Genomic DNA, 25,509 nt, shown 5'->3' with positions numbered 1-25,509 from the left:
GCCTGCTCCGGAGCAGTCTGTGCTGGGCTGCTGCACCTGGAGGGATGCGGTCTGGGGGAGTCGCTGTTCAGCCGCGGGAGATCTCCAAACTTCCTTGAAAGCGAGCAAAATGCACACCTCGGCCTTGCGCGCCTCCCTGGAGAGGGCTCGGGGGGTTCCTGGCTGTTGGGGGCTCCTGGGCTCACTCTGCCCCAGCACGGGGGCTGATGTGGGGCTGGGTGCCGTGGGTCACGGGGTCTGTCCCGCTCCGGGGAGCGCTGAACCGAGCCCCTTTGCTGGCTAATCAGTTCTGGGGCCATGCTGCAGCCTGGCTGTGCTGCGAATCACCCGTGCTGGGATAATTGAGTCGTTTGTATTCGTTAGCGGCTGGGTGACAGAAACTTGGGGCTGGGATGCGATGCGGTGCTCCGGTGCCGGCGGCCTGCTGGAGCCCCGGCACAGCTGGATGAACTCGAGGTTGCTCAAACAGCAGCCAGAGCTGCGGGTGCCACGGTGGGCTGCCTGCTCCTCCTTCCCAGCCCCCTCGCCCCTGCCTGCGCTCGGATCCTGCGTACCCCCGCCGTGGGTCGGTTGCACCCCGCTCCTGGGCTGTGCTGTGGGGCTGCGGGAGGAGCAGGGAAGGAGGGTGGCCTATTTCTGCCACCCAGGCTGGGGATTAGCTCCCAAAGCCCAGGGCCCTGCAGTGCCCTCGCGCTCGTTAGCCCCATCTGCATTTTAATCCCTCCAAATACGGGCTAATTACATCATCTTTCATAAAGCCGAGCTGACAGCACCGCAGCGCTGGGGTGATGTGTGTGGGCAGGGGGTGCCAGGACAGCCCCAGCCGAGGGATGGGGCGCACCCGGGGCTCTGCGTGCGCAGAGTGCGGGTCCGGGTGCTCCGGCACATGAGGAGGGCGCCTGGCAGTTTTGGGGCACCCCGTCCTCGCGCTGGGGGCCAGGACCAGGACGGGCCTCAGCACCCCATGGGGAGCAGCTGGGGAGGGTGAGGGGCCGTGGGGCGCTGGGAGCGGGGGCTGTGCCATGGGGGGCTCACCGGGAGCGGGAGTGCCTGCTCTGGCACGGCCAGCAGTGCTGGGCACCCCGGGGACCCCACTCAGCCCCGGTGCCCGCCGGCGGGCTCTGCTCCGGTGCCGGCAGCGAGGCAGTTAATGGAGCTTGTCGTCTCCCTCTTAGGGCTCCGCTCCCGAACTGCAGCTTGAGTCAGTTGTGTGGAGGTGGCAGCGGCAGCAGCTCCGGCTGGCACACCGGCTCCGGCTGGCACACCGGCTCCAGCTGGCACGCTGACCCCAGCCCTCGGCCGGCCGTGTGTGCAGCCCAGGCTGCTGGCACCCAGGTGAGGGGGGCGGCCGGGCAGGGTGGGAGCCGGTGCCCCTTCCACCGGGGGATGCCAAGGGGTGCCCGTGATGCCGGGGAGGGGGACGATGCCCGCCAGAGCCGGGACGCCAGAGCCATGTGCCGGGGAGGGCCCGGGCCCTGCGTGACTTCACCGGGAAACTTTGGCCAGCTGCGGCGACAGCTCCCGGCCGGGCTGGGCACACTGGGCATGGGCAGGCGGGCGGGCAGGAGGGTTCCTCTGCCCCAGGCCGAGCCAGGGACCCCCCCGGGCTGCAGCTGGGAGGGCGACAAGCACCGGGCTGGGGTTGGTGCTGGCAGAAACCCTCGATGACCCAGCACCTGACCCAGCACCGCAGCATCGCCTGGCTGAGTGTCACCAGCCTCCAGGTGGAGGGTGGCCCCTGTCCCCTGCATCAGGGAAATCCCCCCGTCGCCCTGGGGTGCCACCAGCCCTGCTCGGGGCAGCGGGACGTGGCCGGCATTGCCAGCATCACCCGGTGACACGGACAAGGACCTGGCGTCCCCGCTGCCCTCGCCGGCGCACCCTGCCCGGGCGGGGGGTGAGCTGCCCGCAGGGACGGGAGGGGAGTTTCTGCTCCCCGGCACCCGGAGGGGCACCCCGGGCTGGGGACCCAGGGCTGCCTGCGTAGCCCTCGCTCCTGCACAGCCTCCCAGCCCCACTGGGGTGCCCCTTCCCCGCGGGACGCATCCTGCCCCTGGGCTGGGGCAGAGCTGGGCACAGCCCCGCGGGACCCCCTGGCTGGGGGGGCAGGCGGCTGGACGGGGCCACAGCGTTGCCCGTGGGGCTGGCTGGCGCTTGGGGGTACACGGGCAGCGTCATGAAGGGTGGCCCGGCTCAGGCTCACCCCACCGTGCTTTGGTGCCTTGCAGGGCCCCGCGGAGCCGTCTGGACTGGAACCGGCCACCCCGCCTCGGAGGGGTCCCTGGGGTCCCCTCCACCCACCAGAGCATCCCGCCAACACCCGCTGCTACCGCGGACCTGCTCGACGCCGCGCACCTGGGCTCCATCCCCACACCTGGCACCGCGGGGCAACGTGCCCCGGGCATGACGGGCGCCTGCCCGCCTCCCTGACGGCAACGAAGGCAGCGGCCGCCCGCGCCGCCCCGCTCCCCCCGCATGCCCTTCGCCCACGGGGCCGCCTGCCCCCCACCGCGCCCGGCCACCCATCGCCCCACGGCCACCATGGGCGAGGCGCCCGAGCTGTCGCCCCAGGCCCCGCTGGCCGTCCTCTCCAAGGTGGAGCTGCGGGTGAGCTGTAGGCACCTCTTGGACCGTGACACGCTCAACAAGTCGGACCCCTGCGTCCTGCTGCTGATGCAGTCCCAGGGCCAGTGGATGGAGGTAGGAGGGTGGGGGGCACCGCCGGCACCCACCGCAGCGGGGCAGGGCTGGGACAGGCTGTCGTCGGGGCCGTGGCGGGGCTGGGTGCAGGGTGCTGAGCACAGCGTTTGTGTCTCTGGGATGGGGACAGCAGCAGAGATGGCCCCGGGGTGGCTGCGATGCCCATGGGGCTGGAGACAGGGCAGGAGCCACTGCACGGGGTGCAGGGTGCAGAGCAAGGTGCAGGGTGCAGGAGATAGTGGAGAGCAGGGTGCAGAGCAGGGTGCAGGAGATAGTGGGGAGTGGGGTGCAGGGTGCAAGGTGCAGAGCAGGGTGCACAGCAGAGTACAAGGTGCAGGAGATAGTGGGGAGCAGGGTGCAGGGTGCAAGGTGTAGGGCACAGAGCACCAGGCTCACGGGGCAGGGCAGAGCAGGGTGCTGTGGGACGCTCGGGCAGCACGTGGGGACAGTGTGCGCGCGCACACACACACACACACCCCCCTCGGGTGGGAGCGAGTCCCCTGGGACCCCGGGGCTCCGGCAGGACGAGGGGAACGGGGTGCCCACAGTGCGTGGCTGCAGCACGGCCCCACTGCCCCGGGCCAGGGCCAAGGGCCACCGCTGGGGCGGATCAGGGCTTGTGGGCTGGGGTAACCCTGCTCAGGGCTGGGGTAACCCTGCTCAGGGCTGGGGTAACCCTGCTCAGGGCTGGGGGCGCAGCTCAGAGGGGGGCAGCGGCCGTGCACCCCTCACGGCACTGCCCTGTGGGTCCCTGGGGCTGGGGCTGGCGCTGGGGCTGGCACGGCTCCTTCCCATCGCTCCCCCACGGCTTAGCTCTGGGCTGGCGCCGGCAGCTCCGCGCTCTCTAATCACGGCTGCTCAGCCGGCGGATTTAGCGCTAAATCCCCCCGCGTGTAATCGACTCTGCTCGCCGGAGCCGGAGCTGGAGCCAGGGCGGGCGGCGAGGGGCCCCGTGCCAGCTGCAGGCTGCGGCTCCTCCACGCCGTGCTGTGCCGAGCCACGTGTGCCTACCGTGCCATGGTGCGCCGTGCCGTGCTCTGTGTGCCGTGCCGTGCCGTGCAAGGGCCAGAGCCACGAGGGCCTCTCCTGGGCCACCCTTTGCAGGAATTCTATGAGCCACCCCCCGTCCCCCCCAGCCCAGCCGGTGGCTGAATCCGGCTCAGCCGCTGCCCACTGGGTCCGAGAGCCAAAACGGCCCTGGCCACGCCGGCAGTGGGTGGCACTGGAGGCGCCGAGGTGGCCGGGACCTGGAGCCCCACGGCGGGGCTGTGGGGCTGGCAGTGCCCACGCAGGAGGCACCGCAGCGGTGCGGGCTTGGCAGATGCTGCCAGACCGGGCCGGCGGTGGGCAGGGGCCAGCGGGCTGGCAGGGTGCCCTGGCCAGGATGCGTCCCGTTGAGTCAACGCTGGCAGGGACGGGGTGCGGGGGAGGCTCCTGGAAGCCGCTTGGCACCCGCTGCCAGCGCAGCCGGGAGGCACCGAGCACCCACCCGCCTGCCAGGGCCGCGGTGGCCGGTGGCCCCTGCCCTTGGCCAGCCCAGGCTGGGAACGCAGGGGCTCGTCCTGGTCACCAGCCCATTGGTCCTGCCTGAGCGGAGCAAACCGCGGTGCAGAGCCAGAGCATCCCCTCCGACCGACGGGGGGTTTGCCCCAAGCCCCCAAGGGAGCGATGCCCCTCGGAGTGGGGGTTGGCAGGGCTGGGACCCTCGGGGCACCCCTCCCTGCCCCAGGCAGTGGCGGCGCTGCCTCCAAATGCCTTTCGTCTGGGAAGCGGCGCGGGCAGGTAAATGCTTGTGCAGGGCTGGTCCTTCCCGGCAGCTGCCCCGCGGCCCCCGTCCCCGTGCCCCTGCGTTCCTGCGTCCCCGTGCCCGGCTCCAGGCGAGCTCGGGCATCCCAAGGTCCTGGGCAGCCCCGCTGGCCCCGGATGCGGCCCCGAGCGGGGGTCTGGCCCCGCTGCCCCCCCCAGCCGAGCTCTCGCCGTGCAGGTGGACCGCAGCGAGGTCATCAAGAGCAACCTCAACCCCGTCTTCGCCAAGATCTTCACGGTGGACTACTACTTCGAGGAGGTGCAGAAGCTGCGGTTCGAGGTGTACGACAGCCACGGGCACGCCGGCGTGGGCACGCACGACGACGACTTCCTGGGGGGCATGGAGTGCACCGTGGGGCAGGTGAGCCCGCGCCCCTCGCCCCGGGGACACCCGCCGGCGGCGTCCCCGCCCCAACGCCTCGGCTTTTGCAGATCGTGGCGCAGAAGCGGGTGACGAAGCCGTTGTTCCTCAAGTATGGGAAGTTCGCGGGCAAGTCCACCATCACGGTGAGCGGCCGAACCCCTGCCGGGAGCGGCACCGGGCTGGGACATGTGGGTGGCACCGAGCTGGGACACATGGGTGGCATTGGTCTGGGGCACACAGGGGGTCCCCAGTGACTCCCCTCCTGTCCTAGCTGTCAACCAGCCACCCCCCAGGCTCTTGAGGGTGGGGAGGGTTCAGGGTCCCCGCTGATGTCTGCTGCCCACCCTGGGGGTCCCCGCTGTGCCGGGGGAGGCACGTGGCATCCTGTCCCCTCCCAGGGCACTGCCCTGCCCACACAGGCAGGGAGGGCAGGGGGACAAAGCCGTGCCAGGCGCTGAGCACCCCGCGGCCACCTCTCCTCGCAGGTCATCTCGGAGGAGATCTCGGGGAACAACGGCTACGTGGAGCTCGCCTTCCGGGCCAAGAAACTGGACGACAAGGTGAGCCGGGTCCCACGGGCAGGGGAGTCGGGGAGGGCTGCGCAGGCAGGGCAGGCAGGGCAGGGCAGGCAGGGCAGGCAGATGATGCTCTGCCCCATCCTCCCTCCTCCAGGACCTCTTCAGCAAGTCGGACCCCTTCCTGGAGATCTACCGCATTGACGATGACCGCAGTGAGCAGCTGGTGTACCGCACCGAGGTGAGGCCCCGGCAGCGTCCGTTCCTCGCCGGCTCGTGGCCGCCCCGGCGGCTGCCCGGCCGCGCTGAGCCCCTCGCCCCGCAGGTGGTGAAGAACAACCTGAGCCCCATCTGGGAGCCCTTCAAGGTCTCCCTCAACTCACTCTGCAGCTGCGAGGAGAAGAGGAAGCTGAGGGTGAGGAAGGGTGACGGGGACCCCCATCCCTGCCCCGGGGACACGCATCCCCTCATGTCCCCACGGCACCGTGTGGGCGGCGTGTCGGGGACCTGGAGCCACCGGGGCTGCGGGATGTGCCGGGACCGGTGCCGGGACGGTGCCGGGGCTGGGTGCGGTTTGGGGGGTGCAGGGGGACGGGCCCCCCGGCCGGGGCTGAGCCGTGTCCCACTGCAGTGCGTGGTGTGGGACTACGACTCACGGGGCAAACACGACTTCATCGGGGAGTTCTTCACCACCTTCGAGGAGATGCAGAAGGCGATGGGGGAGAACAAGGTGGGCGCAGGGACACGGGGACGGCCTTGGGGGTCACCCCTCCGTGCCGCCAGCAGATCTCACTCCAGGAGGCACCTCCCCGCTCCTCCTCTGGTTTTTGGGGCTGTTGTCCCCTCGCTATCCCCTCTTGGGGAAGGCACGGTGGGTCTGGGCTCCTCTGGGGAAATCGGCCCCGGCCGGGCGGGCTGGAGCCCGGGGGCTGGCTGGGAGCGGGCGAAGGCGGCTGCACCCCGGGGCTGGGGGGGCCGGGGGGCCGGGGGGGCTGGGGGGCTGCAGGCAGGCGGGGTTATGGGGCTGGGGGGTTGTGGGTCACAGTGCTGCAGAGCCGCGGGGCTGCGGGGTCACGGTGGGGGTGCTGGCGCTGGGGGCCGCAGGCAGCGCGGGTGCTGTGTGCCGCAGGTGCAGTGGGACTGCATGAACCCCAAGTACAAAATCAAGAAGCGCAACTACAAGAACTCGGGGGTCGTGGTGCTGCTGGACCTGAAGGTGAGTGTGCCGAACCGAGCCGTGCCGTGCCGTGCCGTGCCGTGCCGAGCCCAGCTGCCGTGGGGCGGCGTGGGGCAGGACCGGCTGACATGGGTCCCTCTGGAAGATCCACAGGGTCTACTCCTTCCTGGACTACATCATGGGCGGCTGCCAGATCCACTTCACGGTGAGCAGCGCACCCCCACCCCGAGGCGCCGGTGGCCAGGCAGGGGCCACGTGCCCACCCCAGGGCCGGGGGCCGCGGGCAGAGCATCCCGCCTCCCCCGAGCCACGGCTGTGCCACGGTGCCGGCAAGCGGGGCTGGCAGAGCCACCCGACCCCAGCGGGGATACGTTGGTGGCCCCGCTCACGGTGGGGGGGACCCTGACCGCCACCCCCCTGCCAGGTGGCCATCGACTTCACGGCGTCCAACGGGGACCCCCGGAACAGCTGCTCCCTGCACTACATCAACCCCTACCAGCCCAACGAGTACCTCAAGGCGCTGGTCGCGGTGGGCGAGATCTGCCAGGACTACGACAGGTCGGTTGGTCCAGCGGGTCCCCCGGGGCCAGGACACCCCGGTGACGGCCACCCCGGTGATGGCACTGCCAGGGCCCCGGCTCCTCACACCTCTTCCCTTGCAGCGATAAGAAATTCTCGGCTCTGGGCTTTGGTGCAAGGATCCCCCCCAAGTACGAGGTAAGGGGGTGGTCGGGGTGCCGGGGCCCCGTGGGCCCCCAGGGATGGGGTTGTGCCTCCACACACCCTTGGCCATGGCTCCTGTGGGGTTCGGCAGGTGCCGGGGGCCATGGCGGGTGGGTGGGCACCAGCTGCCCGCTCCCTTCCCGCCCTCCAGGTCTCCCACGATTTTGCCATCAACTTCAACCCTGATAACGATGAGTGTGAGGGTGAGTCCAGCTCCCACGGGGCGGGGATGCCGGTCCCATGGCCCCCCCATGCCAGACTTTGATGCTGCCGGGACGTGTCCCCCCCTCACCCCTTGCATCCCCCCGCAGGCATCCAGGGCGTCGTGGAGTCCTACCAGAGCTGCCTGCCCAAAATCCAGCTCTACGGCCCCACCAACGTGGCCCCCATCATCTCCAAGGTGGCTCGCGTGGCGGCCGACGAGGAGCGGACCAAGGAGGCTTCGGTAGGGCCCCCCGGCCGCTGGCTCTGGGCTGGGCTGAGACCCAGGACACTCGTGCCACTTGTGGCTGCTCCCACATCAGCTGAGCCCTTGCCTGTCCCCCGCCCCCATCATGGCAGTGGGGCCAGGCAGCCCCCCCAGAGCATCCCTCCCCCCCCAGCAATACTTCATCCTGCTGATCCTGACGGACGGGGTGGTGACGGACATGGCGGACACGCGGGAGGCCATCGTCCGCGCCTCCTACCTGCCCATGTCCATCATCATCGTCGGGGTGGGCAACGCCGACTTCACCGACATGCAGATCCTGGACGGGGACGATGGCATCCTGCGGTCCCCAAAGGGCGAGCCCGTCCTCCGCGACATCGTCCAGTTCGTCCCCTTCCGGGAGTTCAAGAACGTGAGTGGGGCATCGCTGGTCCCCCGTGTCCCCCCTGCCCCCATCCCCGCGGCGGGACGGAGCATCGTGGCACAGCATGCCGGTGCCCCGCGGGTGCTGCTCCGCGCGCTGGGGCGGGGGGATGCCCTGGTGCCCCCCGGCTCACCCCTGTCCCCCGGTGTCCCCCGTCCCACAGGCGTCGCCGACGGCCCTGGCGAAGTGCGTGCTGGCGGAGGTGCCCAAGCAGGTGGTGGAGTACTACAGCTACAAGGCCTTCCCGCCGCGCTGCCCCCAGCCCCACACCCCCGACTCCAACCTCAGCTCGCCCCAGTGAGGACCCCCCCGCTCCCCCCAGCATGGCACGGGGACACACGGGGTCCCTGCCGGGCTGCGGACCCCTCCTCGCCGGGCAGGGGGACACCGGGAACCAGCACCGTGGCCCCACTGGTACCTGGCTGGGGACACGGGACGGTCCTGGTACCCCGGTGCAGGACCCCCCCTGTGCTGCCCGGGGGGGCTGGGGGTCCCCAGCGGGCGTTGTCCGGTCCTGGTGGTCCGTGCCCCACAGCCCATCCCTGCTCCGTCCCTGCTGTCCCCTCGGTCCCCGCTTCTCTGTCGCTGTGACATCGTTTGGAGGCTGCATGATGACACACACCCCCCCCCCGGCATGCGGGGGGCCCCCCAATAAAGCAACCAGCCCTGTGCCCGTGCCGCGTGCTCTCTGGGTGCCAACACCAAACCTCCCTGCCGGGTGATCCCCGGGGTGTGGGCAGAGGGACAGGCAGCTCCCGGGGTGCTGCCCGTCCCCACTCACCCCTCACCGTGCCACCGCGCTGCCCAGCCCCGGCCGGCGGCAAGGGGGGAGCGAGCGAGAGCCGAATGCGGCCCCAGCCCCGGCTGCTCACACGGCCGCTCCGGCTGCCGCCGCATTTCAGAGAGATTCGTGACCGGCAGCGTGCAGGGGAGCGCCGGCGCTTTGGAGCAGACGCCGCTTTCGAGTTGTGCCGGTGTGGCCGCCTGCCCCGCTGTGCTGCTGCCGGCTGCCGCGGCCCTGAAATCCAGGCCACGGGAGAGGGAGCGGAGGCAGCGCCGGCACCCTCCTCCTGCCCCTGCCCAGCACACTGCCTCTGCCACGTGCCACGTGCTGTGTGCCGTGTGCCATGTGCCGTGTGCCGTGTGCCGTGCCATGCACTAGGGGTTGCGTGCCATGCCTTGAGTGCCACATGCTGTGCCACGTGCCGTACGGCTGCGTGCCGTACCCAGTGTGCCATGTGCCGTGTACTCTGCCACGTCCTGTGTACCGTATGCCACGCGTTGTGTGCCACATGCCGTCTGCCATGTGCTGTATGCTGCATGCCACGCACGGTGCCGTGTGCCATGTACTGTGCACCATGTGTCACGTGCCATGTTCCATGTGCCTTGTGCTCTGTGCCGTGTGCCGTGTGTACCACATGCCGTGTGTACCACATGCCGTGTGCACCACATGCCGTGTGCCGCCTGCTGCGTGCTTCATGGTATGTGCTCCGTGCCGTGCCATCTGCCACGCCGTGTGCCATGTGCGCTGTGCCGCATGTCAAGTGCCATGTGCCATGTATGTGTTCCATGTGCCGTGTGCCATGTGCTGCATTCCATGTGCCGTGTTCTGGGTCATGGGCTGTGTGCTGCCTGCCATGTGCCGCGTGCCGTGTGCCGCGTGCCGTGTGCCACATACCGCGCATGGGCACTGTGCCACACCGCTGCCATGTGCCACACACCAAGCACTGTGCGCCGCTCGCTGTGCCAAAAGCCGGGTGTGTTCGCTGCGTGCCAACCGCCTCCTGCCACGTGCCGTGTGACACTGCGCGGTGCGCCATGTGTCCTTCACCCTGTGCCACGTGCTGTGCGTTGCCGTCTTGGTGCCGGCAGATTCTCCTTGAGAGGTGACGTCCACCGGGGCCGGGGGTGACCCAAAGCCACCACGGGAACTGAAACTGGGGTCCAGGGCAGCTGTCAGAGGGCAGGGGCCACCCAAGAGCCTGTCACCCATGCCCGTGCCACCAAGCCGGGCTCCGGGGCCGGTGCCGTCATCCTGGGTGCTGGCACAGGGGTGCCGGCCTGCCCCGTCCAGGCAGCCGTGCGGGTTGGGAGCCGTCACCCATCCACCAGCACGGCCACGCCGAACCGCCGTGCCTCTCCGGTGCTGCCCGCTGCCCGCACTCCTGCACGCAGGCAGAGCGCGCTGCCCGCACCGCCCCGATCAACCCGCGTATTTATAGCTCCTGATTCATCTGCTATAAAACAGGATAATAGACGTCGCCATAGAAACCTGGCGCTTGACGAGCCTGCGGTGGCAGCCGGCCCTGGGCACGGGCAGGGGTCTGCCCCGGCACCCCGATCCGTGGGGCCGGCTGGGTGCCCGCCGGCGGGTGCAGAGGGACCCCAGGGTGTCGGGGTGCCCAGCGTCACCGAGCCGGGCGGCGCCGACCAGCAGCGCAGCTGGGCTGGGGGGTGGTGGCAGGGCAGGCAGGGTGCTGGGACCACCGGGACGTGGTGCCGGCGTCCCCAGGGAGGGTCTGGCCGCCTGCCCCCAGCTCAGCCGAGCCCTGGCGAGGGTCCTGCTCCTGCCGGGGCCGCTGACCCGGCTGGTGTCGGTTAATTAAGCCAGGGGTTAATTATTGATGGTGCCTGCGCCTCCCAAGTGGCTTGCTACGGCAATTCCTTGGGGCACGGCAGGACAGGGGCTGGGGGGGGCTCAGGGTGCTGCCTGCCGGGGGCACCCCAGGGTGCTGGGGGGAGGATGGTGGGCACAAGCCCCTGGGTGCAAACGCCTCAGGTGGGGAGATGGGTGGGGGGGGCGTCCAGCCAGGCCGGTCAGGGCACTGTGGCCCCCCCAAGGCATCAGGAGGGGTGCACTGGGGCAGGGTGGGGGGCATTAGGGTGCGGGGGGCATTGGGGGGGGGACCCCAGGTTCAGGGGGTGGGTCCCTGGGAGGACATGTGGGACCTGGCAACCCCGGGTGCTGCTGCAGGAGCCGGCTCTGTGCCACAGGCTCCACCGGCACCGTGCAGCCGTGCCGTGACCCCCCCGCAGGGCCTGGCAGCCCGCCCCGGCCCCCTGCGCCAGCCGCCCGGCCATCGCTCCCCACCGCAGATAAGGGCCCCGGAGATGGGTCCCCACCCTGATGCGGCCCTGATAACGCCGGGTGCTTCCTGCCGCCTGCGCCACCGGCACGCGGTTTCCCACCCCACACCCGTGGGAACACGCTGCCCGGCTGGAAATGACAATAAATATTTATTTCCACAGGGTGGGCTAGGCGGAAGGGGGGGTCACGGCCATGCACCCCCGCCCCAGGGGAAGGAAGGCCACGGGGATGGCCACAATGTGCGGACGGCAAAGTTCCCCGGCCCCCGGGGGATGTCACGCAGCTGCTGTCCCCCCCTCCAGCCCCGGCCCCCGGGGCGATGCACGGGGCTGTATAAGTTACGGGGGGTGCTGGGGGCTCTGCACACAGGGTGCTCCCCCTGCAGCGGGGTTTGGCAGGTTGGGGAGGGGCCGGTCGCGTTGTGCAGCAGCAGGGCCCAGGGCCCCCCCCCAGCCCGGCCGGCCCCTCAGGCCATGGGCCAGCGCACCGGCAGCTCCAAGTCGCCCATCTCCTCCTGGTAGAGGCGGTTGAAGAGGGCGTTTTGCAGGGGGGAGAAGTGGTCGCGCCAGTCCCCCACCACGCCTGCGGGACGGAGGGCATGGGGCGGCAGGGGGGCTGCAGCCGGGGCCGGTGCCCCCCAACTCCGCGTCCCGTCCCCCCCCCCGATCCCCCTCACCTTTCCTCATGAAGCATCCCTGGCTGTGGTCCATGATCTCGGAGGGGATGAGGGAGTAGTTGGCCATGGCGTTGTCCCGCATGGCGACGAAGCTGCAGTGCTGCTCCAGAGCTGCCAGCGTCTCCGGGCCCAGCGGGCAGCCCAGGAAGGCACCGAGCCGCTGCGCCGTGCCGCGCAGGTCCTGCGGCACAGGGGATGGTCAGCCCCGGGCAGGCGGCGGGGATGGGGACGGGGACGGGGACACACCGGGGCTCACCTGGTGCAGCTCCTCGTAGGTGACGTAAAAGATGTCCAGGAGCTGCCGCTGACCCAGCCAGCCCTTGACGTGGTCGAACCAGGAGCCGTAGTGCACTGGGGAGAGGTGGGGGGTGATGGGGGGGCCCCGTGGCCGAGTCCCGGAACACCGGGGACCCCCCCAGCCCTTACCCGTGCCCTCAAGGAACCGCGTGAGGAAGGTGTCAAAGGAGCCGGGGTCGGGCAGGAACTTGGCCAGGCGGTGGAAGTGATAGAAGGAGACGGCGACGTCCTTGGGGTTCCTGGCCACGTAGATCACCTGGGCGGGGGACGGTGTCAGCCCCACGGCCGGGGGGGGAAATCCGCTCCGCCTCGCTCAGAAAGCCCCCGGCAATCACCCCGGCTGCGGGAAGCCCTATCGATACGGGATGCCCCTGCAGGGCCCCCCCAGACCGCCCCGGCCCCCTCACCTTGGCCTTGCTCTGCTGCAGGGCAGGGGCCAGGATGCGGGCGGGGAGGTGGGTGGTGATGAGCCGGCGGGCGGCCGTGTCCCGCAGCGCGTCCCTGAAGTAGATCTGCTCCAGCCAGGGCGCCCGCTCCCAGTTGGGGATGGTCTTGGCCGGCAGGACATCCCCGCGGCTGAACAGCAGCGTCAGGATCTCCTGCATCCAGGTGGTGCCTGAGGAGGTGGCGGTCAGGGCAGCGCCAGCCCCACGCGGGGCATGGCATGGCATGGCACGGCACAGCACAGAATGGCGCATCGGGGCAGAGCATGGCATGGCACAGAATGGCATGAAACGGCATGGCATGGCATGGCACGGCACGGAACGGCACAGCTGCCCGTTGCACACCATGGCATTGCTCAGCACAGAATGGTACAGCAGGGCAGAGCATGACATGGCACGGCATGGCACAGCACGGCACGGAACGGTACACCATGGCATGGCTCAGCACAGTACCCCATGGCCCAGAATGGCACATCAGAGCAGAGCACGGCATGGCACGGAACTGCGTGGCACAGCATGTCACAGCATGCATGGAACCGCATGGCATGGCTCCCTGTGGCTCACCACGGCCCATCATGGCACGGCATGGCACGGCACGGCATGGTACAGCACAGCGCTGCATGGCATGGCTCAGCGCGGTATGCCGCAGTATCCCACGGCATGGCACGGCAGGACACGGCATGGCATGGCGCGGCAGGGCATGGCGTGGTGCAGCATGGCATGCCATCGTATGGCACCGATTGGCACAGTGCAGCATTGAATGGCTCGGCACGGCTCGGCACGGCTCAGCACGGCACGGCACAATGTGGCACGGGGCAGCAGCTGGGCTGGCAGTGCCGCCTGGGATCCCCGCAGCCCTCACCAGTCACACCAGTCTGGCGTTGGGGACGGGACGGGGCTGGGGCAGGGGAGGGTGTGGGGGCGGCTGCCCCCCCCCGCAGGGCAGGGGTGCTGGCGGGGGTGGGAGCCGGTGGCCGGGGCCGAGGGTCCCCGGTGCTGTGCTGGGGGGGGGGCTGCCCCCGAGCCCGGCCACCTCCCAGCCACGCAGGCAGCTCCCGCTCCCGGGCTGCGCGGCAGAGCCTGCCCGTGCCTGCCCCAGCCAGCCAGCCAGCCCCCCCCGGGGGTCCCCAGCCCTGCCCCACCGCCCCCCCCCGGTCCCTTCCCTGTCCCCCATCCCTGCCGGGCCCCGTCTCGCCCCCAGCCCCCCGCCCCGCCGGCCCTCACCCGATTTGGGGTAGGTGGCGATGACCACGTCGGTGGGGCGGAAGGGGAAGGTGGCGGCGAAGCCGAGCGACTCCTGGGTGTGGAGGTGGCCGGGCAGGGAGATGCCGGCGAAGGTCTCGGTCACCTCCATCCGCTCCATGGCCCGGCCGCTGCGGGGGACGTGTCGGCAACCGGCCTTAAATAGCTGCAAAAGAGGAAGCCGACCGGGCGGGAGGCCGGGCCTCCCCAACACATTCCTGCCGGGGGAACCGGGGATCCGGCCACGCTGGGGCCACGGCCAGGGGGGACACCCCGCTCGCTCGGCGGTGCGATGGGTGCCGGGGAGCAGCCAGCGGTGATCCCGGGGGTGCCAGCCCCACGCCGCGCCCCACAGCCGCGGCTCTCCGTGGCTGGCACCGCACCAAAGGCAAGCATTCCCGGCATGGCACACCCCGGAACCAGGAGTGTCTCCGTATGGCTCCGTGCCATTCCCGACAGCCTCTTGCCACACCCAACATCGCAGCCCCCGCCGGCCCCGCGGCCACCGCTGGCCCCTGCGCAGAGGCCACCCAGGGTGCCCCCGCCGCGGGCGCTGGGCTGCAGAACCGACGCGTGCCTCAGTTTCCCCCATCTGCAGCCCCACACCGGGGCCGTGCCGCCCCGGCTTCCCCCCCCAGCCCCTCCATGGCGGGACGGCCTCGCCACAACCCGCGGGCTGTGCCAGCACTTGGCCGCTCCCCAGAGCCCAACGGCGTGTCGGGGGGTGGCTCTGGGGTGGTCAGAGCTCGTCCCAGCCCCGCCGCTGGCACGCAAGCAGGAAAACATATTTCACGTCTGTCGCAGGCAGAAGCTGCCGAGCGTCCCGGGGCCGGGGTGAGCGAAGGACAGGGGTGCCGAGCCCTGCCCGTTGGCGGTGGGGGTGCTGGCCGGGGGTGCCGGCGGGTGCCGGCGCTGGGGAGGCCGAGACGGGGATGGGACCGGCATTTTCCCAGAAAAAAAAAATAAATCTGGGCTGCATTAGAGGGGCCGGGAGCGTCACCGCAGCTATGCGGAGAGGCCCCGGCACGGCCCTGCCACCGGGCTGGGGGAGGCTGCCGCTGCGCCGCCCCGGTGCCCACTGCGCCCGGGCACTGCTGGGGCTGGGGCGCAGAGCACGCAGGGTGGGGTTATGACTGCAGCTCCTGGTTATTTATTTATGGTGGGAGGGGACGGACAGTGAGCTGGGGCAGCCGTCCCGGTGCATGCGCTCAGCCGGCTCCCGGCAGCGGTGGCAGGTCACCCCAGCTCGTCCCCCAGCAGCACCAAGCGGGCGAAGATGCCGGGCGGCAGGGTGCTGGCGCTGGCACTGGCGCTGCGCCTGCTCCTGCCCTGCGCCGGGCAGAATTACCAGGGGGAGGCCGAGCGCATCATGACGACCACGCCGGTCATCGACGGGTGAGCAAAGGTTGCCCAGCTCCATGGTGTGCCCGGCCACCCCGGTGGGGCTGCAGCTCTCGGCACCCTGAGAAAAACCCCGGCCAGAAAACCCCATTGGGGATGGCCCTGCCGGGGGATCCCCGTGCCGGGCACCCCGGGGCTGTGGGGGGACAGCTTTCCCGGGGGATCCCCGTGCCAGGCACCCCGGGGCTGTGGGGGGACAGCTTTCCCGGGGGATCCCCGTGCCAGGCACCCCGGGGCTGTGGGGGGACAGCTTTCCCGGGGGATCCCCGTGCCAGGCACCCCGGGGCTGTGGGGGGACAGCTTTCCCGGGGGATCCCCGTGCCAGGCACCCCGGGGCTGTGGGGGGACAGCTTTCCCGGGGGATCCCCGTGTCAGGCACCCCGGGGCTGGGGGGGGGACAGCTTTCCCGGGGGATCCCCGTGCCGGGCACCCCGGGGCCTTGCAGCCGAGGGGATCCCCAGGCGGTGCAGCCCGGCAGGGAGCGGGTAGGGTGCTGGGAAGCCGAGGGCCAAGCTGCACCAGGGGAAGTCCCCGCTCGGGGCAAATGGGTCCCATGGGGTCATCCCTGGGGTCACAACGAGACCCCCCCCCCCCAGGACACTCCGGTCCTTCACAGGGTCCCCTGTGGCCCCACGGGCGCCGGCCCTGTGCCGTGACAGCCCGGTGCGGGGCAGCCCCTGGCAGCAGGCGTGGGGCAGGGAGACCTGGAGGATGTGGGGACTGTGACGCAGGAGTGGAGAAGTGGGAGCCGACCGGTGCGTCGGCCCCCAGCACTTCCCCAGCGATACTGCTGGGTGCAGGATGCCACATAGCGGTGACGTCCCCGTGGCGGTGACATCCCCACGGTGGGGACGGTGACGTGCCGGTAGGAGAGATGCCAGGCTGGGTCCCCTGGGTGCGAGGGCTGAGTGGGGATGGTGGGTGGAGGGGTGCACGGAGGGGTCCCCAGCCTCCCCCCGGCTCCCCGCAGCCAGCAAAGGGGGTCCCACATGGGGCTGTCCCCAGGGGGATGACCTGTCCACAGCTGCTGGCCCGAGACACTTGGGTGGCTCTTCCCTGAGGGCACAGATGGGTGGGCAGATGGACCGGTGGGTGGGTGGGTGGATGGACAGATGGATGGGTGTCTGGGTGGGTGGGTGGGTGGGTGGATGGATGGACAGATGGATGGGTGTCTGGGTGGGTGGGTGGGTGGGTGGAAGGATGGACGGGTGGATGGATGGGTGGCTGAGTGGGTGGATGGATGGAAGGATGGATGGATGGGTGGATGGATGGGTGGATGGATGGAAGGATGGAAGGATGGATGGATGGGTGGGTGGATGGATGGATGGGTGGATGGATGGATGGATGGGTGAATGAATGGATGGAAGGATGGATGGATGGGTGAATGAATGGATGGAAGGATGGATGGATGGATGGAAGGGTGAATGGATGGATGGGTGGGTGGCTGGGTGGAAGGCTGGCCAGATGAGTGGGGAGTGGGTGGGCAGACAGACAGGGAGATGGGCAGCCAGGGGCTGGCTGGACAGAGGGGCAGGTAGCCAGCACGCCCCTCACTCCTGCTCTCACCCTGCCCAGGCACAACGACCTGCCCTGGCAGCTCCTCAAGAGGTTCAACAACCAGCTGGAGTTGCCCGAGGCCAACCTCATGCTGCTGAACGGCACCCACACCAACATCCCCAAACTGCGCAGCGGGCACGTGGGCGGGCAGGTGGGACGGCGAGGCGGGCAGGGGCGCCGGGGTGGGCACCGGGATGGGCAGGGGGCATCGGGGCAGTGGGCACGGGGCTGGGCTCCCGGTGCTCACTGAGTGCCATCGTGGGCAGTTCTGGTCGGCGTACGTGCCCTGCGACACGCAGAACAAGGACGCGGTGAAGCGCACGCTGGAGCAGATCGACGTGGTGCACCGCATGTGCGAGCGCTACCCCGAGACCTTCGCCTGCGTCGTCGACAGCGCCGGTGAGCGGGCACGGGGCCGGGACATGGGTGCCCTGGGGGACACGGGTGCCCCGGTGCCCACCCCGGCTGATGCCCCCTGCCCTCCCGCAGGCATCGAGCAGGCTTTCCAGAGCAAGAAGGTGGCCAGCCTCATCGGGGTGGAGGGCGGCCACTCCATCGACAGCAGCCTGGGCGTCCTGCGCACCTTCTACCGCCTGGGCGTCCGCTACATGACCCTCACCCACAGCTGCAACACCCCCTGGTAGCAGCCCCTGGAGGGGGTGGAATGGGGACGAGGGTGACAGGGCCAGTGGTGGGGGGGGACACGATGGGACAGAGTGTGTGGCCAAGCAGGGGGCACATGGCCGGGGGTCCACCCTGATGCTCTCCCCGCTCCGCAGGGCTGACAACTGGCTGGTGGACACCGGGGACGACCCGCCCCTGCACCACGGCCTCTCGCCCTTCGGGAAGGTGAGCGAGGACAGGGTCGGTGGCGGCGCCTGGGGGCAATGGCCGGGGGGGACGTGATACCAAGCAGCGGGTGCCCTGGGTGCAGGGTGTCCCCCCCCCCATGCAGGGCTGTGATGGCCCCTCGCACACCCCTCGCCTGCCCCGTCCCCATCCCCGTCCCCGCAGACGGTGCTGGAGGAGATGAACCGCCTGGGCATGATCGTGGACCTGGCCCACGTCTCGGTGGAGACCATGAAGGTCGCGATGAACCTCTCCAAAGCCCCCGTCATCTTCAGCCACTCGTCCGCCTACGGCCTCTGCTCGCACCGCCGCAACGTGCCCGATGACGTGCTGGAGACGGTGGTGAGCGCCGCGGCACGGCCGCAGGCAGGGAGGGGAGCCGGCCGGGGGGCCATGGGGCTCAGGGCTGCCTCTCCCCCAGGCCTCCACGGGCAGCCTGGTGATGGTCAACTTCTACAATGACTACGTGACGTGCGGGGACACGGCCACGCTGGCCGACGTTGCAAGTGAGGCGGGTGCCCGGGCGGGCAAGGGGGGGGTGGCAGTGGGGTGTGTGTCCCCTTCTGCTCACCCTGGCCCCTCCGTGCCCGCAGACCACATGGACTACGTGAAGAAGGTGGCCGGTGCCCAGTCCGTCGGCTTCGGCGGGGACTACGACGGGGTCACGAGGTAAAGCGGGTGATGGGACCAGGATGGGCTGCACCGGTGGGACAGGACGGCGCGTCCCTGGCCGTGGGGACTTGCCGTGGGGGGGTTCTCCCGCGTGCCCTCTGTGGGCGACTGGGGGGTGTCGGAGGTGGGTGCCGCCAGGCTTGGCTGTCCCCGGCATGGCTGCGAGCTGTGGGGTGGCGCAGGGTGCCCACCGGCCTGGAGGATGTCTCCAAGTACCCCATGTTGGTGGCCGAGCTGCTGGCGAGGAACTGGACGGAGGCAGAGGTGAAGGCGGCCCTGGCCGAAAACCTGCTCCGCGTCTTCAAGAAGGTGGAGGAGGTGAGTGGGGCACGGGGATGCGCTGGGCACAGGGACAGCAGAGACCAGTGGGACAGCAGACGTATGGGGGATGTATGGGGACAGGGGTGGCACTGGGACACACGGGGCAGGGGATGAATGGGGGCACGGGGACGTGCAAGGTGACGGGGGAGGGCTGCGTGGGGCACGGGGACTGCTCTCCGCTGCGGGAGCCCACCCTGTCCCCCACCGCAGGTGAAGATGACCATGCAAGGCCTGGCTGCCCGCGAGACGCCCATCGCCTTCGAGGAGCTGGAGGGGACGTGCAGGACCCGCTACGGGTACTCCAACGGTGCCGGCACGGCACGGCTCCTGCCGGCAGCCCTGGCGCTGGCCCTGCTCCACTCCCTGCTCTCCTAGCGCCCAGCCCCAGTTCCCACCACACCCCAGCACCATCCCCGGCAGGATGCCAGCAGCTGGTCCCGCGGCTGCCGGGCTGGGCCCTTCCCGCCCACGTGCCGGCCCTGCCAGCAAAATAAAGCCGCGCTTCAAGCACCGCCGGCACTGCGCGTCCAAGCCGGGACCCTGCGGAGACTGCCAGCCCCAGTCCCGGCACATCACCGACCACGCCGACACCTCGCTGGCCACCCCAGCTGGGCAGAGGCGTAGGGGGCCGGTGGGCACCCAGCCCGGGGCATCGGGAAGCCGTCGCCGCACCGGGAGTGACACATCGCTGCAACACACGGGCAGGGTGGCTGCAGGGCTGCCTCCACAGTATGCTTACATTAATCATTAGCTAATTAATTGGCTACTCAGTTATCTTCTTAGCAATTTCCTCTCACATTTGGGAACAGCCTGTCTTTGGAGCGGAGGCGGCTTTGGGCACCGGGAAAACAGGCAGGAGAAGGAGAGCCATCTTCCTGTGGCATTCGCAAATTGGCTGAGGCACAGAGCCCCATCTGCCACCGGCGCGGGGAAGGGACGGGCGCGGGGACGGGATGTGCCCGGTCCCCGCCAGGACAGCGACCACCGCGTGCTGCAGCCACCATCCTCTGCGGTGAAGCTGCTGCCAGTGGGTGCCGATGGCAGGACCAGGGTGGAAAGAACTGGGGCTTCCTCCGTGGGTCTCCCCACCACGGAGCTCGGCCTCCTCCCAGGCGGCAGGGAACGGTGGGAGAAGGGCGCAGGGAGCTGGGCAGCCTGAAAACCACGCTGGGGGAAAGGAGCTCAACTTTAGCCGGCTGCCCCGGCCTCCCCAAGCTGGTGTCGGCTGCACCAGGGCCACGGCAGCTCCCGCTCACTCCGGTTCCCCCCCCGGCTTGGCTGCACCAAGGGAACCGGACCCTCAGGGTGAGGCACGGGGACTCGCAGGGCGTCTTCCCCTCCGGCACCCTCAGAGGCGGTGACCCCAGCAGTGGCGACCCCGGCAGCTCTGTGGGTGACTCCTGCCCTTCCCCGGCCCTTCCTCCTCCTCACCTCAGCCCCACGGCCCGCAGGCAGGGGACAGGGCACGGCCATCCTGCTGTGCCACAGGCGGAGGGGACCACAGCCCCCTCTTCGCGTTCGAAGCCCCAGACACAGCCCGATGGACGTTCAGGGATTGTTTATTTAAAATAGCAGAAAGTAATCAACACGGGGGTGAAGAAAAAGACAAATGAGATAAGCTTAAAAATAAAACCAAAACACCCCACAAATGAAACCACAGAGAAACATCACACAGAGAAGGAGCGTTTCCAGGGGCCGCGGGTGCGAAACCTCCTCCTCCTCCTCGGTCACCACCCCGCGCCCCCACCACAGGCGCCGGGGAAGAAGGCTCTGTCGGTCACTGGCCACACGCTACCAAGGCCACCGAACTCAGAAGAAATAATCAAAACGGTGAGAAATGTTTGTGTTGCAAGTGCTGGGGAGACGGCCCCTGGCCCGCAGCCAGTCCTGCCCCACGCTGGGAGCGGCCCCACGCTTCCCCCCACGCTTCCCCTCCCTCCTCTCACACAGCCCACAGCAGCAGCCGCCGCGCACATTCGTCTTCACATTCCCTTTAAAAGCGACGAACGGGAGCTGCCCGCTGCAGCGGGACCAGCCGCTCGCCCCTGGCTGCACGCACGGCCCTCGTTTACAGCCTGCGGTGAGGAGGTTCCAAACGGTTTAAACGTTCTTCCTCGTGAGAGCCAGAGGAAACTCCATTTCCTTCCCGGCGAGGTTCCCATCAATCCAGCACCTCGGTGGTGCCTCAGGGTCACAGAGAAAGGGGGGACAGGAAACTTCAGCCCCAGGGCGTCGTGGTTTTACCCCGGCTCGGAGGCTCCGAGTGACAAGCAGCCAGGTTTCCCTGCGAGCAGCCAGAGGAGGGGGGACACGGGGAGCAGCCCCCGCTCGCCCAGCCCGCTACCACGCTCTGCGGGCAGCAGCACGGAGCAGACACAGCACGGCGGGGACAGCAGAGAGGAAACGGCGGCAGATATCCAGGGGACAAGCCACAGCCGGGGAAAGCAGAGACGCTCTGGGGACGGTTCACACCCATCCGGCCGGGGGACGAGGCTGCGGCCACCACAGCTGCCAGCCCAGGGGTGGAAGCTGCTGCCATCCGCTCCCAGCTGGCGACACGGGGCTGGGACTGGTTCCACACGGGAGGTCAGGGCCTGGATAACCATTTCCAGCCCGCAGCGGGCGGGGAGGGGGAGGTGTGGATGCACACACGGGGAGGACGAGCCTTTCAAAGGTCACTTTGTGGTACAGAGCTCCAGGGAGGTTTGGCAGGACAAGGAGCTGAGGATCGGCAAGGTGAAGCCTGCAGCACCCAGCTACGGCTACGAGCCGGGGCTTGGCAAGGTCACTGCGAGGGACGAGGTGCCGCGGCGTGACCTCCCCCTCCCTGCAAGGCACTAACCTTCCCAGAAACGCTGCAGCTGGGAAAACAACCCTTCCCAAACCACTGCCAGAGGAAGGCAGCCCTGTGGGAATCTCCCTGCTCCTTGTAAACAGCTCCTTGCTGCGAGGAAAACACAGCCCACGGCTCGGAGACCCGGTCTAAAACAGATAACGAAAGCGTGCTATGCACGGAGGAGACTCAGGCGAGCAGCACCCCGGAAGACACCGCGGCCCGCCTCCAGAAGGATTCGTTTAGTGTTAAAATCAGGAGCGGGACGTTGTGTCGTGAAGCCAGCATCAACCCTCAAACGAAAAACACCCTGAAATCAGAACCAGCAAAGCGCTCCTCAAGCCCAGAAAGGGGCCGCCTCTGCTCAGAAACCCCCCGCCAGGATCGCTGCCTGCTCTGGGAAAAGGCGTCACCGTCACACCCCAAAAGAAGAATCTAAACGCAGGCAGGGCTGGGGACGTGCTGCTGGAGGAGGGGACGGCTGACTCCGCCTGGCCGGTGGGTCAGAGCAAGGACGTAGCAGAGGTGGGGAAGGAGTCCCGGGCCCCTCCACCCCACACGTCGCACCACCCGTGCGGGGCAGCAGTCCGCAGGGGCGACAGGAGACCTTAGTTCCGCAAGGCAGCCAACCTGGAAGGGAGAGAACGAGAGGGATCTGCCGTGAGATCGGCAGGAAACGGCCGCGGCTCAGGAGGAGCCATCAGCCAGCGCGTGCAGGGAACGTCCCTGCCCAGAAATCCTCCGTCCTGCGGCAGAGGTGTGAGAAATCCTGCCCTGGAGCACGCGGCCACGGCTGCCCAGGGAGTGTCTGCCATCGCAGCAGGCAAGGTCCCGCGCAGAAGGGCTTCCTGTGTTCTCTTCTGGGTGCCCCCCCACCCACCGCAGCCCCCCGGCCCCTCTGCCGGGGCTGTCCCCAGCTCCCAGCACAGCGCGCCGCAGCCCGGGCACTGTCCCCAGCTGGACCCCAGTGACGGCTGCAGGGGGAGGGACCGGGAAGAGGAAGCTCAGTGGCTTCTCCTGAGGCAGTTCCCGGCAGACAGCCTGTTCCTGGAGCTGTTTGAAGGTCAGCGCCAAGCGTTCCCAGAGCAGCAGCAGCTGCGTGAGGGAGAGCACAGAGCAGGGGGAGACCGTCCTGCACCTCACTGACGAGAACTCGCCGCCACGTGCCAAAAGCCACCCCCTTCCCCACGCCCGAAGCGGCCCCGCAGCCCTGAACGGGAACCGTGCCTGCCTGCGCAGGGTGCCATGGGGACTGCCAGGCTCCGGCTTGCCCGAGCACGAGAGATCGGTCACGCCTGCCGGGCTGACTCCCTTCATATTGGTGCAGGATGCCTGGGAAGGATTCAAACCGCCTCGACGCAGAGCAAAGGACCTGGGAGAGAACAAACCTCCGCGACAGCTGGTCTTCCTGGGTGCGCACCGAGCTCTCCCCCACTGCCGAAGCCCCCTCGGGGAGCTGGTTGAGCTGGTCCATGATCTCCAGTCCGTTCTCCTCCGCGATCTGGACGATGAGGCTGTCCACCTGCTCCTGCGGCGTGGTCAGCGTGGTAGCGGAGCTCATGGAGTCCTCCATGACCTGCGACAGCAACAGCCTGTCAACCCTGCCCCACAGGCAAAGCGCAGCCCTACTTCTTCCCTCAAAGAACCGGCTGCAGATCCCACGTCGCCACCAGCCCCCCTCAGGCAGCACAGACGTGTCTTCCCCAACGTTTCTCATATCCCCCAAACGCAGAGAACAGAACTGTGTGAACAGCTCAGGGGGTTTCCCACACCGGAAGCCGGAGTCCCCGAGGGAAATGGAGCGCTGCTGTGGAAGCCCCAGTGACAGCCAGGACCTGACTCGCTCCCCCAGCGAGACAAGCCCACCCCTCCCAAAGCCAACAGCTCCGGGCCCTCCCAGACCCCTCGGAGGCCACTGGCACTTACCGACGTATGAACGTCCAAATTCTGAACCTGCTGCTCAAATTTATCCATCACGGCAGACACCTTCTGCAGGTCCATGGAGCTCAGAGCCTTGTCCAAGGCCTTGGTCACCTGGGCCATGTTTTTCGTCACCTGCAAGAGGAGATTGCTTCACGGGTGCTCCCCAAACACAAGGTACGTCGCTGCTGAGACTAAAACCCAGGTCAACAAGAGAGAAGCCAGCGTTTCTGATGCTCTCAGCAGCGCTACGAGGCAGGACCGGCACTGCCAGACACTGCAGTCGGCTGTCTGTGGGTTTCTCTGGCCACACGCAGCCCCTGAAGACCTCGGGCAGCGCTCCTGGCAGGCCGGGTCCCAGCCCCCCACCCTCACACACACCGTGGGGTGAGAGGCGCCAGCCACGAGCCTCTCCCTCTGCACAGCCACGGGTTCGGGATTTAATCCGAGCCCCCAGTGAAGCAGCTGTGCTGCGGGGCCGTCCCAGACGGACTTTTCACAGCCTGCACCCAAGCAAGGGGCTCCGAGGTAACTCCGAAGCCTGGCGGGAGGCTTTCGGGGGACAGGGAAGCCCGAGGAGGCTTGAGGCAGCGAGAGGGGAAGAGGCAAGGTTCGCTTTCTGCGGGGCACAGACCCGCCTCGAAGCCCCACGCCCGCGCGGAGGCTCTTACCCCCTTCATCGTCACTGCTGTCTGGACCTTGGAGGCCACCGCGTCCACCCGGGAAGACATGCGGAGCCAGTTAAGCCCCTCGTTCTTCTTGCGGATGGCATTCTCCGCATAGACACGGGCGCACTCCACGTTCTTCTGCTGAAGGGCCTGGAAAGGCAAAGGGCAGTGCTTGCACAGAGAACCCACCGCAGGTTTATACACAAGCATGTTCCGTTTCTGCCCAGCAGGTTTCCAGCAGGAAACAGCTTTCCCGTGAGCCCCAAAACACCGAGCGTGCCCTTGAATGGGAAATAAATCCCTTCCAGTGTTGCAGGAATGCGCCGCGTGCATCCGGCTGATTCGGGAGCTGAGGGTGGGACTCAAAACACTCGGAGACCGAGCCGGCACACGCAGTGAGGGCTGGCGACGGGACCCTGCCCCTTTCCCCAGTCCCTTCACGGGACACGGCAGGATCTCCAGCCACCCAGCACAGCACCAAGGGCTGGCAGCACCGGCCCGGCAGCTCTGCACGCAGGGTGAGCTCCCACCCACCTTTTTGACTTTGGCTTGCTCAGCCTTGGAATCTTTCTCGGCTTTTTTGGCAAGCTTCTCCAGCTGCTTCGCTGTGAACTGTGGAGAAAGCAACGAGTCAGTGCCGGGATATGGTGGCGCAGCATCGGGAACGTGGGATGAGCGGAACCCTCAACCCTCCGGCTGCGGTTTGGGGAGACGGACACAGCCCCCCCGCCGAGGACCGGAGGCTCCCTGAGCACCCGGTAAACCGAGAAATCCATTTTCCCCTCTTCGGCGGAGAACGGCAGCCCCGGAGAACAAACCCGACTAAAGGGCTCCCTCTTCCCGCAGCCGCCGGCATCGGCGGGACTCCCGCGGCCTCCCCTGCGCCTGCTGGAAGGCGGATCTCTACAGGCCTGGGCCTTCCTTCTGTAACGGGGCCGCAGCAGGAAGAAGCCTCGACGAAGCGTGAGTCTGCGGGCGGAACGGTCCCGGGGCCTCTCCCGGAGAGGCGGACGCCATCACCGGACCCCTCCGGGACGGACCGCGGGATACGTGACGGAGAGGAGGCGGAGGGCCCCGCCGCAGCCCTTACCTTCAGCTGGAAGAGCGTGTCTGGAAAGGAAGGAGAGCACAGCCTCAGGGACGGCGCACCGGGGACAACTCTGGGACCGGAGGCCGGGGCCGGGGCCAGGGGCCGGGGCCTAGCCCCGGCCCCTGGCCCCGGCCCCGGCCTCCGGTCCCAATCCCCGGTCCCAGCGTACCCCAGCCCCGCCCAACAGGACAAGCCCCACCTCCACACATTCCCCGCCCTCCCCCCAGCCGCAGCCCCGGCCCCGGCGCGGCAGAACCCGGTTTACCGTACCCCCATCCTTACCGTCCATCCTGCCCCGCCGCCGCTTCCGGGTTCT

At 68.9% G+C, this 25,509-nt stretch overlaps 4 protein-coding genes across 5 annotated transcripts; 2 read left to right on the top strand and 2 right to left on the bottom strand.

Moving 5' to 3' along the window:
- Window positions 1-25: 25 nt before the first annotated feature.
- Window positions 26-8,808, top strand: CPNE7 (copine 7). Its single transcript, XM_075765614.1, has 16 exons — window positions 26-1,335; window positions 2,229-2,700; window positions 4,685-4,867; window positions 4,939-5,013; window positions 5,356-5,430; window positions 5,543-5,626; window positions 5,711-5,800; window positions 6,017-6,115; window positions 6,515-6,601; window positions 6,708-6,767; window positions 6,987-7,120; window positions 7,225-7,279; window positions 7,437-7,488; window positions 7,597-7,730; window positions 7,888-8,124; window positions 8,300-8,808. The coding sequence occupies exons 2-16, from the start codon at window positions 2,476-2,478 to the stop codon at window positions 8,435-8,437; spliced, it is 1,728 nt and encodes a 575-aa protein (XP_075621729.1). The 5' UTR covers window positions 26-1,335; window positions 2,229-2,475; the 3' UTR covers window positions 8,438-8,808.
- A 2,546-nt stretch (window positions 8,809-11,354) lies between these two features.
- LOC142603696 (sulfotransferase 2B1-like) lies at window positions 11,355-14,057 on the bottom strand. The gene is made up of 6 exons (XM_075765622.1): window positions 13,865-14,057; window positions 12,605-12,813; window positions 12,327-12,453; window positions 12,157-12,251; window positions 11,901-12,081; window positions 11,355-11,806 (listed from the first exon to the last, which is right to left on the bottom strand). The coding sequence occupies exons 1-6, from the start codon at window positions 14,001-14,003 to the stop codon at window positions 11,691-11,693; spliced, it is 867 nt and encodes a 288-aa protein (XP_075621737.1). The 5' UTR covers window positions 14,004-14,057; the 3' UTR covers window positions 11,355-11,690.
- A 601-nt stretch (window positions 14,058-14,658) lies between these two features.
- DPEP1 (dipeptidase 1) lies at window positions 14,659-19,192 on the top strand. 2 transcript variants are annotated; one of them, XM_075765618.1, is made up of 11 exons: window positions 14,659-14,716; window positions 15,109-15,277; window positions 16,859-16,991; window positions 17,107-17,239; window positions 17,330-17,480; window positions 17,620-17,689; window positions 17,855-18,031; window positions 18,111-18,195; window positions 18,283-18,358; window positions 18,544-18,679; window positions 18,893-19,192. In XM_075765618.1, exons 2-11 carry the CDS (start codon window positions 15,159-15,161, stop codon window positions 19,055-19,057), a joined length of 1,245 nt encoding a protein of 414 aa, XP_075621733.1. In that variant the 5' UTR covers window positions 14,659-14,716; window positions 15,109-15,158; the 3' UTR covers window positions 19,058-19,192. The 2 variants fall into 2 exon arrangements, with proteins under 2 accessions (XP_075621733.1, XP_075621732.1); XM_075765617.1 differs by lacking the exon at window positions 14,659-14,716 and having other exon boundaries at window positions 14,834-15,277.
- Window positions 19,193-20,225: 1,033 nt separating this feature from the next.
- Window positions 20,226-25,497, bottom strand: CHMP1A (charged multivesicular body protein 1A). Its single transcript, XM_075765625.1, has 7 exons — window positions 25,476-25,497; window positions 25,194-25,213; window positions 24,638-24,715; window positions 24,107-24,253; window positions 23,442-23,570; window positions 22,904-23,091; window positions 20,226-22,145 (listed from the first exon to the last, which is right to left on the bottom strand). Exons 1-7 carry the CDS (start codon window positions 25,480-25,482, stop codon window positions 22,124-22,126), a joined length of 591 nt encoding a protein of 196 aa, XP_075621740.1. The 5' UTR covers window positions 25,483-25,497; the 3' UTR covers window positions 20,226-22,123.
- Window positions 25,498-25,509: the final 12 nt, after the last annotated feature.

The sequence above is a fragment of the Balearica regulorum genome, chromosome 13 (genome assembly GCF_011004875.1).
Source record: "Balearica regulorum gibbericeps isolate bBalReg1 chromosome 13, bBalReg1.pri, whole genome shotgun sequence".
Lineage (NCBI taxonomy): Eukaryota > Metazoa > Chordata > Aves > Gruiformes > Gruidae > Balearica > Balearica regulorum.
The sequence above is the reverse complement of the archived record's forward strand: the minus strand, read 5'-3'. Positions and strand labels throughout refer to the sequence as shown.

Excerpts from the sequence above, each read along its gene's own strand:
- CPNE7 (XM_075765614.1), top strand. The coding sequence starts at position 2,476 with ATGCCCTTCGCCCACGGGGCCGCCTGCCCCCCACCGCGCCCGGCCACC. Across the intron at positions 5,431-5,542 it reads CCAAGAAACTGGACGACAAG|GACCTCTTCAGCAAGTCGGA; the intron begins GTGAGCCGGGTC and ends TCCCTCCTCCAG. Across the intron at positions 7,121-7,224 it reads ATCTGCCAGGACTACGACAG|CGATAAGAAATTCTCGGCTC; the intron begins GTCGGTTGGTCC and ends CTTCCCTTGCAG.
- LOC142603696 (XM_075765622.1), bottom strand. The coding sequence starts at position 14,003 with ATGGAGCGGATGGAGGTGACCGAGACCTTCGCCGGCATCTCCCTGCCC. Across the intron at positions 12,814-13,864 it reads CGCCACCTACCCCAAATCGG|GCACCACCTGGATGCAGGAG; the intron begins GTGAGGGCCGGC and ends CCACCTCCTCAG. Across the intron at positions 12,252-12,326 it reads GCGGTTCCTTGAGGGCACGG|TGCACTACGGCTCCTGGTTC; the intron begins GTAAGGGCTGGG and ends ACCTCTCCCCAG.
- DPEP1 (XM_075765618.1), top strand. The coding sequence starts at position 15,159 with ATGCCGGGCGGCAGGGTGCTGGCGCTGGCACTGGCGCTGCGCCTGCTC. Across the intron at positions 15,278-16,858 it reads ACCACGCCGGTCATCGACGG|GCACAACGACCTGCCCTGGC; the intron begins GTGAGCAAAGGT and ends CACCCTGCCCAG. Across the intron at positions 18,359-18,543 it reads GACTACGACGGGGTCACGAG|GGTGCCCACCGGCCTGGAGG; the intron begins GTAAAGCGGGTG and ends GGGGTGGCGCAG.
- CHMP1A (XM_075765625.1), bottom strand. Across the intron at positions 24,716-25,193 it reads ACACGCTCTTCCAGCTGAAG|TTCACAGCGAAGCAGCTGGA; the intron begins GTAAGGGCTGCG and ends CTTTCTCCACAG. Across the intron at positions 24,254-24,637 it reads AGCAAGCCAAAGTCAAAAAG|GCCCTTCAGCAGAAGAACGT; the intron begins GTGGGTGGGAGC and ends TTGCCTTTCCAG.